At 38.1% G+C, this 13,726-nt stretch overlaps 1 protein-coding gene across 11 annotated transcripts in view; it reads right to left on the minus strand.

Moving 5' to 3' along the window:
• Positions 1–13,726, minus strand: part of PARD3 (par-3 family cell polarity regulator) — a 641,307-nt gene that overhangs the window by 239,290 nt on the left and 388,291 nt on the right. For all 11 annotated transcript variants that reach the window (XM_067542623.1, XM_067542631.1, XM_067542629.1 and 8 more), the window contains 2 exons: positions 6,859–6,998; positions 1,469–1,597 (listed from right to left, as the gene is read on the minus strand). In XM_067542623.1, coding sequence (XP_067398724.1) covers positions 1,469–1,597; positions 6,859–6,998 — 269 coding nt within the window. The remainder of the gene's footprint in view (positions 1–1,468; positions 1,598–6,858; positions 6,999–13,726) is intronic.

Genomic DNA, 13,726 nt, shown 5'->3' on the forward strand with positions numbered 1-13,726 from the left:
GAGTGGCATCAACTGAGCAGCAGCAGGGAGGTTGCTGAGGCTCAGCTCATTTAAAAGGACTGATTCATTCACCTTGTGATGTCAAAATATATGCAATATAACTCAAATTAAATTGATTAAATATTAAGGATAATATGTACTTCTAGGGTATTCTATATACAAAGAAGTAAAATCTTGATATGGTTTTATATGCATTACTATTAATTAAAATTAATATAGAAATAATATATACAAAATTAAGGCATTTTCTTCCTTCTGAGAGTTTATTTAGAACACACTCAAAATTATTTCCATTCACCTTTACTGTAAATTGCCATTATTGTGAAAATTACATCACAGAAGCTTATAAACAGATTGCTTTCACAATTCCAGCCATTCAGAAACATGTGATGCAATTTCCGTACCATTCAATTTGATTCAGTCTTTAAAGGCAAGTTTTCATAAATCATGACACATCAGTACCTGAAGTCACATTTGAAGAGAATTAGCAAATGTAGTTCATTTGCAGCCTTCTCAGCCACTACAGTTTTTTAGGTTTAAATGTTGTTTTGAAAGATAAGAGACAGGGCAAGGACTGATATTAAATGCCATAAAATAACCAAATAAAAATTAATTACTTCTGCATTCAAAATACTAAAAATCCTGTAGAAATTAAACAATGTATTCATCACATCAAAAGAGAAGACAGCAAGTGCTCTTACTCTGCCTGTTTATGAGAATGCAGACAATTTATTTTATAGCTATATATTTATAACGACACCACTTTAATTTAACATAGAACATAATACGATTTCTATTCAGTCTACCTTTTTATAACAAAAGTTATCATTGGTAATAATCAAGGAAATATGCGTATACACTTTGTTTATTACAACACCTGTTCGACTTGCAATGATTGTTTCATTTCACTCAAATTATTCAGAATACATTCTTTGAATTACCCTGCTAAATTAATAACAGTGGGGTTCCATACCACCTACGGCATGCTTTGTATTAAAATAATAATCTTTTTTCTTGAAAATTCTTCTTTTGATATCATAGCATTCATACATCCCATTCTGGCTTAATTTTAAGTGCTCTGAAAATTTTTTGATCAAGTGGTGGGAAAAATGGCAAGTTTTCAAACACAGACTCATGAATGTGAAAGATATGAAATAATCCACTTATCACATATCGTCAAGTAAAGTCCATTCAATAGTTTTATCTGTAATAAGCATTTTCTGTCACCCAAAACAACATCATAATCTGATTTTAAAACTCCCACTGACGTATCATAGTGAATATCCAATTCCAAGATCAAAGTTAGAAAAATAAAAATGTTCAGATAAAGTTAACGTGATCTGAGGATAACAAACACTGATTGTCTTGTCTTCATTTCTGGCCACACACATTTACCAGCAGGTATCAGGACCAGACCATTTGCTTAAATTAATCTAAAAATCTCCTAGATGCTCTCTGTTTTACGCACCAGTTCCCTTGGATGGAATGTTTCTTCCTGACGGAAAATCAAAAGGCTCACAGTCCCTCCCATCTTGGTGCTTCTTAGCAGGGAGACAGCTTCCTCTTGGGTTTTGCCTGTTAAATCAACTCCATTTACCTGTGTTAAAAAATTATTTTAAACTGTAAGAGTCCAACATTAGAAAATATTACTATACCCATCACACAGCACAATTTACTTGCAGGCCAAACTATGTTACAAATTTAGAAGGAATTAACATAATGACTCTGCATCTGCTCCTATTCAAGTCAATGGGAGTGTTGTTAACGCGATCACTAGGAGCAGGGTTGACCCATTCTGGTCTTATGTTTCTAATGATGATTGCTAGCAACCAATAGAAAGAGATGATCATGAAAGGTGTCACACTGACAGCCCTGGAGACCTCAGGCCTCCTTATACACAAGAATAGATACAACATGTGTGACAGAAATGGAAGTCTCCCCTGTGACAGTTCTTGGGGTCCTCAGGTTTGGGAGTCACCTTGTTACCTGCTGTCTCCAAGAAGGGGACGTGCTCATGCTTAACTGGGGATCAGCTCCCTGACACCTCCAGCCTGTTAACCACCCGAACAATCTCCTCTGTCCTATGCTGGCCCTTGTTTTGTCTGGCAGGTTAACAATAGGTGCACCCCAACCCCAGAGCCCCATTGAAGTGTTCCCCTGTAGTGTTCAACTCCTTGCCCACTGAACACAGAGATATGCTGTCCCCAGAGAAACAGTATCCATAATAGCTTGAATGATTCAGCACAGGATCAGCTGCTGGTACAATACCCCAGCTCCGAGATACATTTACAGTGAAACCAATCAAATTTATTATCAAAGATCAAGATCTAAGCGATCGTAAGGATAATGAAAACATAAGGGTCACACATAAAACAAAATCCTAACACAATCCTTTGAAACTAAACTTAAGAGGCTAACCTCTAGTCTAAAGCCTGGTCTACACTGCTGCCGGCTGTCGACAGGAGATACGCAAGCTTCGTAATGTAGATTGTGTATCTCCCGTTGATGTACTTATGTTCACGTAGTGCAGCGTCTTCACAGTGTTACATCAATGGGAGATGCCCTCCCGTCAACGCAGCCTTACTCCTTTCAGGGAGGTGGATTACCAGCATTGGCCGAAGAGCCCATCTGGAATCGATCAACGCTGCATCGATCGCCACAGAGCTGGCAATGTAGACATACTCTAAGTAAGTTTCTCTAACCCCAAATATCCTTTGGAACATTTCAACCAAGGCTAGTTGTGATCCTGTTTTCATTAAGGTAACCGCACTGCTTGATTACTTCTTAGGCACAGGATACAAGTGTGTCCCTTCTTTCCTTGCCTTTCCCTTATATTACCAGTGTTACCAACTCTCATGATTTGGTCATGAATCTTGTGATAATTACTGTTTTCCTTAATGCCCCAACTCCTGAAGTCAAGTGCATATGTGTGATGATTTCAGCATCATTCTTTTAAAAAAAAAATAGTAAGTTTCTAGCTCCAGTGGCTGGGCTGAAAGCTTCAAAATGTTACTCCAAAACACCCTAAAAGGTCAAAAAGTAGAAGACAAATAAACAGAATCCCAAATCTAGTATATAACCTCATGATTTTTAGTGAGCCTGCCTCATAATTTTTAGACATTTGGGGGTGGTGATACTATATTCCCCAAAGTTTACTGTTTGTCCCGTAGAGTCAGGACAACACTACCACAACCCCACACACAATCCCCCTGGTTAATTCTCCAGCATGCTGCCTTCCTGCTGATTTCACATCCTGCTGCTGACTTTGAATGTAAATGACTCCCTATTGTGTTAACTTACAATGCTTAATTTACATGTGGACCAACAGAGACAGGTCAATAAACATTCCTTGTTGGGCAGAAACCAGTTTCTCAATTCTGCCTTAATACAGATTTTAAAAACATATTTTTAGCACAGATACATAACTTCTTACATATAGTATTTATACATACATTTCACAATGATATTAATGACCATTGTGACCATGGCTTTCATTTAAGACTCCACAGGATATTCTTTGATAAACCAGAATATTCTTATAACCCCCTTGCCAGCTGGCACTGAGGGCTTTATGGGTCATCCCCACATGTTTGTTTGTGTTTTTGGGGGTGTGGGGGAGGGGATTTTCAAAGGCATAAGTGGGAGCTAGGAGCTTAACTCCCATTAACTTTAAAAGGGAGTAGGACCTACCTGTCCTTTGTACCTTTGAAAACCTTCTCTCTACGCTTCCCCCCCCCCCTTTTTTTTTAAAAAAACTACTGCATAGCCAAAAGAAATCCAAGTAAAATGTTGGCATGTTCACCTGTGTTTTTCATGCAAATTATGAAGTATGTTACAATTATTATTTTAAGGAACACTGCATTTTTTAATTGCCTCAAAGATATGTTGCAAATGTGAATTTATGTGACATTTTGTTTAAACAGACAGATATTTGATAGTGACAGCTACTATATATCAATTAAATCTTTTACTGGACAACATACTGATGCAACATTACACAAGAAAGCTGGAGATCCAAGCTTTTTCTTGTAATTAGCATTCCCTCCACAGACATGTAAGAGGCTGGACAGTGGAGATAGATATGAAACACGTTTTCTGAGCTTTTGAGAGCAGACTCTGTCCCTTTATAACAAAAGTAAGAAACCACAGATAAATATGCTATCGGGGCGGAATGCAAAACCCTATTGCTTTGGCATGCTGACAGCCTTTGCTTCTTGCCTACTCCCCTGATACTCTGCTCAACACCCCAGTAAGCTCCAAAGTGAAATTGACAAGAGATATTGTTGGCTTCACTTTGCTCTACTGCTCATAAAGCAGATTAGAAAAATGAAATTTGTACAATCTGGCCCGTTTCACTTTCTTAGTCTTTTCCATAGGTTGGTGGAACAGCAAACTGAAACTGATAAGAGGCCTTGCAAATTTGTATTTAGCTGCTATGTTGATATAAGGAGGTGAGTCACAGGTTGAGAAAACACCAAAGCAAGAAGAGAGTGAAGCCATGGTTTTGGGAAGGAAGAAAGAAATAGGTAGGGAGGCAAAAAAATAGAAATGAAAGGAAGGTAGGAATGCTGTATATTAGAAAAAGGTCTTTGGTTCACCAGTGTCTTAAATTATTGTATTATGGCACTGTAACAGGGCTCTCTTCTCCACCCCTGGGACCATCACAAATAGGCGGGATGCTTTCCTGGTTTATAAGCACCAGTGCATTAGTTATTAGTACAGCCTTGTGCAGCAACATACAAGTGGACATAAACTTCCCCCTTAGCCCACTCACTGGGGACAGAGATGGAAAAAACTGCTCATCCTGAGATCCTGTATCTCCAGGCCCCTACCAGCCTCCTTCCCTTGCACTTCCTTCCTTCCCTTTAACTATTCCCCTGTGATGGGTTGATTGTTCTCACTAGCTTGTCAGCCTCCTGCCTAATTAAACTATTGCACACCCACCTTTCAATTAAATCCACTCTAAGGGGAAATAACTAGTTCCTTAGTGACTAGGGTCAGAGCTAAGCCCCAGGCACCCTGTCACATGCACTCCAACAAGCAAGGCTACCTGACCTAGTTACATGGCATTCCCTACCAAATGGTTTGTATACCAGTGTATTGTAATATTTAAAGAGAAACTTGGTCATCCTCCTGACTGGAGAGAAAGCAAATGGTAAATGCAGAGATATCAAATGCAGAAGTGACAAAAGAAATCTTAGAGAACAGGAGTGAAAGAGGACAGAAACTCATTTTGGAAGTGGCAATTAATCTAAATAAAAACATTAGGCCAAAGTCTGTCCCCTATATAATTAATAGAGTTACACCAAAGATGAATTTGGGCCAATATTTAAAAGAAAAAGTTGGCTCAAGCTGACTGCTGACACCAGAACATCTTATTTAAGCTCAATATTGTAAATGACAGAATGTGAATCTGCAATGTGAAGCAATATGACACTACAACAATCTCGTCTGCAGAAGGAGAGGGGAGCGACAGCAGGGAATTCAGATAAACTTGAAAGAGTCACAGGTATTTATTTTTAAATGACTTTTCTATCATACAACAAGTATGCACTTTGATTTGCTCTCAATATTTACTCTGTTCTTCCTTCTCTCCAATATCTGTCATGCTCTATTTTGCTATTTCTTTCTTCCAGTCTTCTCTCTGGCCCTCCCTGTCCCCTCTATTGCATTTTTTCCTCTTATTTATTTGCATTTAAGCAACCATAAAAGAACTTCAGGCTTCAGAACTGCCGGGCCCATGTCATCAATTACAAATGCAATCCTTACACCTGGAAGGCCACATAAAACAAAAATCAGCAAACAGCCCATGAGACTGCAAGACCATATGCCAAAGCAAAAGCACTCCAATTCTCAACATTGAACAAGAAATTCAGCCTTCAAGCCTTCCAACCCTCCCAAAATGCCCATTAAAATAAAAAAAAAAAAAGATGATTTCTCATTTTTCCCCTTTGCTTTCATTCAACACCTTTCCAGTGGGAGAGGACAGCAACCACCCTTCTCCAGCATTTAAAGACTAGCTGCACCTTTACTTGCCCTTTTGTTTTATCTATAGCCTTAAAGGGACAATTATTTTGAACCAAAATTTGTATCTTATAAAAAGTGAGTTTTCATAAAAACTAATGATCAAAATGTTCCTGTGACTTTACTTCCCTTCAAATAACTTTGTATAAAAAATTCTTTGCCCTACACAGAAAAGTAGGCATTGTCCCAAATTCTCTGAATCTCTAGGGCATGCACCTAGCAGGTCCAACTGTGGGCACAGAGAATGGGTGGAGGCAAGGTGCAGCCATTGACCAACATATCTGGCCAGCAACATATCTGGAGAAAGCGGGAAGCCAATGAGAGAATTAGGACTCAGTCTCAATTTCTCCCCTGGTCTGCAGTTTACTCAGTGCAGATTGCAATGTGACAGTTTACCTTTTATTAATTAGTGACTATTGTACTTCAATCTCCACGATTTAAGAAAAATTCTAATGGAAGTGAGGTTTCTTCTCTTTAACATATAAACAACCCCCTATGATGTTTGCAACCCAACACTGCTAGTACAAAAAATAACAAATAGTATGAAGAGTGAAAAGTAAACTAAATTTTAAAAGTCAATTCATTTTTTTAATGATGGAAAGTGATATTAGTGGTCTATGTAAGGGAATTTATTTTGTAAAATCATTAGTTTGGCTAGGGCCCCTCCTTTTAATACGTACCTTGTTGCACATATACAGCCCTTAATTTGTTACACCAAGAAGGCAAAGAACAGTTCCTGTTAAATCACACTGGAAATGAACTAATCCACGGATTCATTCCAAAATACAGAGTGAGCCTTCTGAACTAGAAAAATATTATACAATGTTTCATCACCTCAATAAGTCGGTCTCCAGCCTTTAGTCTCCCATCTTGAATAGCTGCACCTCTTGGAAGGATGTTTTTCACATAAATTGGAGCTGAGCCACCAATTGGTACATCTCTTGAAGTGATGCTAAATCCCAAGCCTTCTGTACCTGCACAAATAATATAAAACATTATCATTTGTCTGATATGTGTATATTCATTTAATTATACTGCATATTGCTTCTACCATGCAAAACAAATTCATCTGTTACCATTATTTTTTGTTTGTGATAATTACATACAGAAGGCATAAAAATACTGCATAACAATGCTACACAGAAAAATGTGAATTTCTGGAAACATAGATCCCCAGGTTTATGACGCAAGGGACTGTTGGGCCCTTTCTCATGAAACTTTTGTATTGAGAATTTCCTACTCATTGCCATATCTCCAACCTTCCACTTTTGATTAAGTCGAATGAGATGAAAGTAGGGCAAAGCAGATCTGGCATCCTTTGACTTCCTTCTCCCTTGTCAATATGGATTTTGTCCTTGGTTTAGTAAAAAGAGTTCACTGATTTCATTGGCCAATAATGTACTCTCCCTCTATTATGACTCTTTTAGCAATATCAGCAGTTTGTTACTGTTGACCAGGAGGTTTTTGTCAACTCATCTATGGACTCTGGCAGTGATGGATGGAATCACAGTTCAGTGGTTCCATTTTTTTCACTCTGAGAAGCCTCTGAATGCATTATCAATTGCTCATCTGCCCTGAAGACACACTGATGTGGGCTACCACAGGGTTCTATGCTATCTTACATTGTGTTCAACATCTATATGATGCCTCTAAGGAAGATAGTGAGACTGTCTAGGCTTCATTGCTATCAAGATTGCACACAGGTTTATGTCTCTTTTGTTGAGCACAGATTATTACAGTTTCTCTGCCTGGCTAAAATTAGCTAAAAGCTCAATTTAGAGAAGTTGGAAGTGGAATTCTGGAAGATATGAGGAAATAACAAGAGGATACAGCAGATGAGGTCTGCCCTTGTTACAAAGGAGGTACACACAATTGGTCAATGTGATGTACAGCCTAAGGGTGCTTTTGCACCCTACCAACTCCTGGATTCACGGGTAGCAGTGGTGGCTAGAAAGGCTTTTTTCCACTAGCCTGTGAAATAATTTCACCTTTTCTTTTTTATTTCAACTGTTCCACAATTATTGGTGGGTTTGTGACCTCCGCATTAGATAACCCCAACATTCCACCATTGGGTTATCTCTGAGGACCATTCAGAAATTTTCATCTAGTGAAGAATGTAGATAAGCACCTATTGAGCCCTCAGCTGTTGGAGAAAGAAGACATCTTCATCTTAGACTTATAATGTCCCCGGTGGTTTGGTTCCTAGTCATCTTAGACACAACCTCTCTACAAAAAAACTTCAAAAACAGACTTCAGCGAGAAACTGCAGGGCTGGAACTCATATGCAAACTTGACACAATCAGACTGGGTCTGAATAGGGACTTGGAATACTTATCTCATTACAAGAAGTAATTATCACTGTTCACGCATTCACAACTTCTAATCAACGGTTGTGAATAGGCCTCATCTACTCTAACTGAATTGACTTTCTTAGCATTTGCCCACCCATTGTTGTTTCTCACCCTTGGATGAATATATATACGTCCTATCTGTGATTTCCATTGCATGCATCTGACAAAGTGGGTTGCAGCCCACAAAAGCTTATGCCCGCAGAAATTTGTTAGTCTTAAAGGTGCTACAGGACTCTCGTTGTTTTTGCTGTATACAGACTAACACGGCTAACCCTCTGGAACTTGAGATAAGATGGGAGCTCCTGTTAACAGTCCCTAGATCTGAACTTTGAGGAAGATAAATGTAATGTTCTCTGTGGACGGTATTCAACCTGGAATTTATTTGATGCAAAACCTGAGTTTGTAGACTTTCAGGATACAGTGTCATGTGCATCTATTTACTCCACTTTTTTGAGTGAGTATGGTGATTTTTACATGTATCAAAACAAAGTTGGAGTCCAAGTTAGTTGACATTGATGCATATATTAATTTCCTTGTTTGTACATGGATCCAGAGACATAATTTATAAATTGTAAAATAATCTAAGTATTGACTAACAAACATATATATGAATTAATTTAGGATATGAAAGTAGATTTAATTTATTTTCTTACATAAAATTCACAAGCATCAGCTTCAGCAGAAAAGACGAATATATTGCAACGGCCAAGATTTCAGAAGCAAGGAGTGATTTTAAGACACAGACTCCTAGAGACACCTTACTGGGTACAACTACCCAGTAATTAAAACACCCACAGTTGGCCTGGGTTTTTGGAATATTCAAGATGCTCTTTGTGGAAAGAAACAGGTTAAGAAAGGAGATGCAAAAAATCACAACTCTCTAAAAATTAACTTTCCTACACAAAATGAAGAAACATATTTTGATGTCCACAATCCATAAGTAAGGGTATGTGATTGATATTGTTCAGCAAGTTTGGGACAGAGTAATTGTTACAAGCTATCTTAACATGAAATAAATTTGCTCCCTCAGTTCTATGGGGCTCAGATATTTATGCCGACAGTTTGAAAACCACCTACTTTCAGGACACTACAGAAATTTATCAATGTTACTACTTGAAAAGATGGAAAAAATATATAAATCCCATAGCCACCATGTTTTCTTTAGGAGATACTAATATGTTAATGATCTTGAAAATGTTTCATATATGGGTTGTTGGTTGTACTGTTTTAAAAACACTTTTTGGGCTATGTAATTGATATTGTTTTAAAGATATTAATGTTTCTAAATAATGTTAAGACTTTGACTGCATGCCCAAGACAATGTCTTTTTACAGTTAATCTTAATTCCCTTTGCCTCATTATAATGTCATTGCAGATCCACAATTTACACACCCTTGTGTTTGAGTTTAAACCCTAGATATAATAAAAGAAATTGGACCTCACATTTTCATGTTGCAAGTGTGCTTAGCACAGCTTTTGTGAAAGCTTTGCAAAATTCTACATGTTCACTCACATAAGGTTACTGATTATATTTTTTTTAACAGGAAGTAAAATCTTAATCTACCCATTGCTATAAGGAACAGGTTTGTAGTTTTTAGGATACATTTTGCTAGGCTGTTTTATAAAAGCCCTATGCTTCCCTCTATAGACAAGATGATTCTTCAGTGTCGTTATGCTCTTGTTTTTCACAATTGTATTTTTAATGATATTACAAATCCATGAATTCTGGTTAAATTGCATTTTAGATTTTTTTTGTTTGGTCTATCTTGGGATAAATATAAATTTTCTCCCAGCATGATAACAGATGCCCATTTCTACAGATACCATAACATTCCAGTTTTACTTGCCTACTCTGAAAACTCTGTACTCTCTCTTGAGTGCATACATGGCTGGATCTCTTCCTCAAGATGCTTTGCTTTTGCATTCAAAAGTGTGCTACTTAAAACTTGGGTTTTTAAATACAACTTAGTCTTCCTGGATAGTTGTAAGTTTATATATTGTAATGAATTTATATTGGACTTTCCTAATGGAAATCCAGTTTAAAAAGAAAAAGAAAAGAAAAAGAAAAACTTACACATTTGGAGAAATTTGGGATATCTTTTAGTGTGAAGATGACATTTATACCAGCATACTAGTATAAAAAGCAGTATTTTTTCAACACTAAATCCTGAAGGGGCAGCAAGAAATGTGGTGATGTTTTGCCAGAGTTGTTCTTACATTTGCCAGGTTATTTATATTTGCAATTGATAACGTTTTGGTGAACATTTGCTCTGTCCATTCTAACCAGATTTTTTTTTTTAATTTTAGACCATTGTTGTCTATTAAGTATTCCTTGTTTTTTAAACAGAACCCATGTGTTCCAAATGTAATTTGAGGGCTTGATGAACTTTGGACATTACTAGTACACATTCAACTCAGGGTAATACATGTGGCTGGATAGATTTTATGCCAATTATTTCCTTTGTGCCCATATAATTGATTCAGTTATGCATGCTATATATGTCTCAGCCAACTTGGCAGTAGAAGTGTGCATTACTTAGGTGACCTGGGAGAATCAATACCCCCTGCTGCTGAAAGATACTGAGCATACTTAGCTGTTAGGAGTAAAATTGAACATCATATTATTTATGAAGGAACAGTGCAAACATACGGCAGGCTCCAATGGTACCCCTGAAAGGTCCAAAGAAAAGATCCTGTCCAAATTTTGAAGGACAAAAGAAACTGGACACACCAATAGTCAAAATATAGAGTAAGAGTGGGAAGGAAACTTAGGAAGAAGATGAGATTCCCGCCTGCCCCCCCAAATACACGTTTTACTGAGCTGAGAGCCCCCTAATCACCAGCACAAGCTGATTTGATTCTCACACTCAGTCACCCTCAACTTTACTTTTTAAGGGGTTGTACCAATGACAGCATGGACTGACCCTTAGAATCGTTACATGATTATCTTCCATTTGAGCTAAGCTCTGTAAGCTTCAAGTTAATCTTTTTTTATAGGATTTCAAAGACAAAGCCGGGAAATGGCTATGTTACTGAATGAGTGCAGAATCCATGTCTCCTTCTATAGCTGCTGTCTCCGAAGATGATCAAATTACACTTAATGATACTGAAATTAATGAAGCATTTAGAAATTACCCTACTGATTTGTGTAATTCAAATTCCCAAGCTTCTCTTGATAACATCAGTGGCTTTCTTGACAAGTTGGAACTTCCTTTCTATCTCATGTGCAATGCTGATTAAGCATTCTAGAGTCAAGTTAACCATGGGATGACAAGCAGCAAGCTCAATGATAAATTCAAAAAGGGCAATTAATTGGGTGAGGAGGATAGTAAAGGACTAATTGCTCAGAGCAGCATTCTCAACTGAAACAGGGAACAGCAGCTTCAAAGTTTGGGGGTTAGTTTTTGGGAAGCGGGGAGCTGATAAAATTCAAATGCAAAAAAACCATCATTACATTATACTGTATACTTGAATAGTAATGATAATTACTAGTAATAGTAATACAGAATACTGTAATGAAAATCCCTTCCTTAATATAGATCAGCCTTACTTTGACTGGGAGGTTGGTTCAGGAATGGCAGGAACCTCCTCCTAGTGTACCACAAAGATTCTGTTACCTCCCTATGAAGTAGGGGTTAGCCTTCCATTTTTCCTAGGATCAGTCCCTTAGTGGTAAGCAGTGTCCTTAGTGTTATGAGCTAGTCTCTTTGAGGTTCTCTGGCAGGACAGAAGTGTGGTCTCCTCACCCACCAATAATTGATGGCCTATGTCAAATACAGGTGTGCCACTGTGGGGGAAGTATTGCCTGGACACAAGACATTAAGGAGGCTTTGCCCTTCTCAATAGGCATCTCCCCTTTCCGACTTCCTACTACAAACTGATGAAGAGCAGTATTAAATGAAGCCTGAGGTCCTGCTGCACTTAAAGCCACAGTCCAGAAGTCTCAGAGGAAACAGAAAGAGTTAGAATTTAAAATGAATGCATTTGAGCCCCCCTGCATAATCCGTAAGAGGGCAACAAGGCATCTACTCTTATCCTCATGTCGTATGTGATCCACAATGAGCACACAGTATCTGGAGTTGGTAAAAAGACTACTTGGCAACACAGATTTAACCCAACTTCACCTCCATTGGAGCAATTTGTGCAAACCTGAACATATGCAGCCAGCAAGCTACAAGCCTCATGCTCTCCCCTCCCCTCCACCCCCGTCCTCTTTCAGACCAAGGCTAGAGCAGAATTCTCCCCAGCAATGTCAAACTCTGCTGTTTAGACATTGTATTGCACACCTAAGAGATAACCAGTTACGGGACCAGGCGGAGTACTCATCACTCCTCATGCTCAAGCTGCCAGGTGAGCTCACAGGCAACATTGATCCCTTTGGGTACCCAGAACCAAAATCCAGAGTCTGGCTCTGATTGTTCCACATAGGGACTAAAAACAGTAGAGTCAGTTAATGGCCACACTTAGCATGCAAATGGGAGCTAGGCCTGAAGATCCTTCTCTTGACTTGAAAAAAGCCTTCGTGTTACTGCTAGGCAGGAACTTTGTGCACTGTTAATCCATTAATTATTATCTCCCATTGTATGTACATGGGCTAAACTGGAGACCACCCCAGCTTCCATCTTCTTTTGGTTAAGTGCTTGAGAACAATAAAAAATTATATAATGTTGCAATGAATGTTCTTTGCCCTTTGTATCTAATTGATTTTCTTCCAGTTTTGTCTGCTGGCAGCTAAAAAGAGTATTGCCTATTCAGATGATGAGACTGCGATATTGACTGCTAAACTCCTTGGGTTCTTTTTTTTTTTGTTTTGTTTTTTTTTTTTGTTTTTAAATACAAGTTAACAATTTGTTAAGGACAGGGAGAAAGGAGGCAAATAGCTGGGGAAAATCCACTGGTAGCACATAGATGAAGATAGCTCAAAGGTGAATTATAAACAGAAGCATTTTCATTAAATGGCAATGTTGCAAATACTGTTCTTAAACTACATAAAACATGTGGGACATATAAAAAAATCCATGCAGGACTGCCATACATTGTACGTCAATAATTAAAGCAGACAAGGTAGAGAAAGGGGCTCCTTCAGGTCCATGTGGTCGCCTCTCTTTGGAACTATTCTCAGGATAGATAGGTTAATTATTTCATCAACCATGAGCTCTATATGGTGAAGCATGCTTTGTTAGAGTCTACACTACAGCTGGAGAACTAGGCAGGGAGAATGCATGTTGTGATGTCACAAAAGGGGGCTACATAAAGATGATTAAAACAATTTTAGATGTTCTCTGAGAAGTAGTTTTTGCAATCCATATTTTCAGAATTGTGCACCTCCGATCAGAATAACTGCACGAGGA

Source organism: Emydura macquarii, unplaced genomic scaffold (assembly GCF_026122565.2).
Source record: "Emydura macquarii macquarii isolate MOO-44397 ecotype Brisbane River unplaced genomic scaffold, CSIRO-AGI_Emac_v2 contig_719, whole genome shotgun sequence".
Classification (NCBI taxonomy): domain Eukaryota; kingdom Metazoa; phylum Chordata; order Testudines; family Chelidae; genus Emydura; species Emydura macquarii.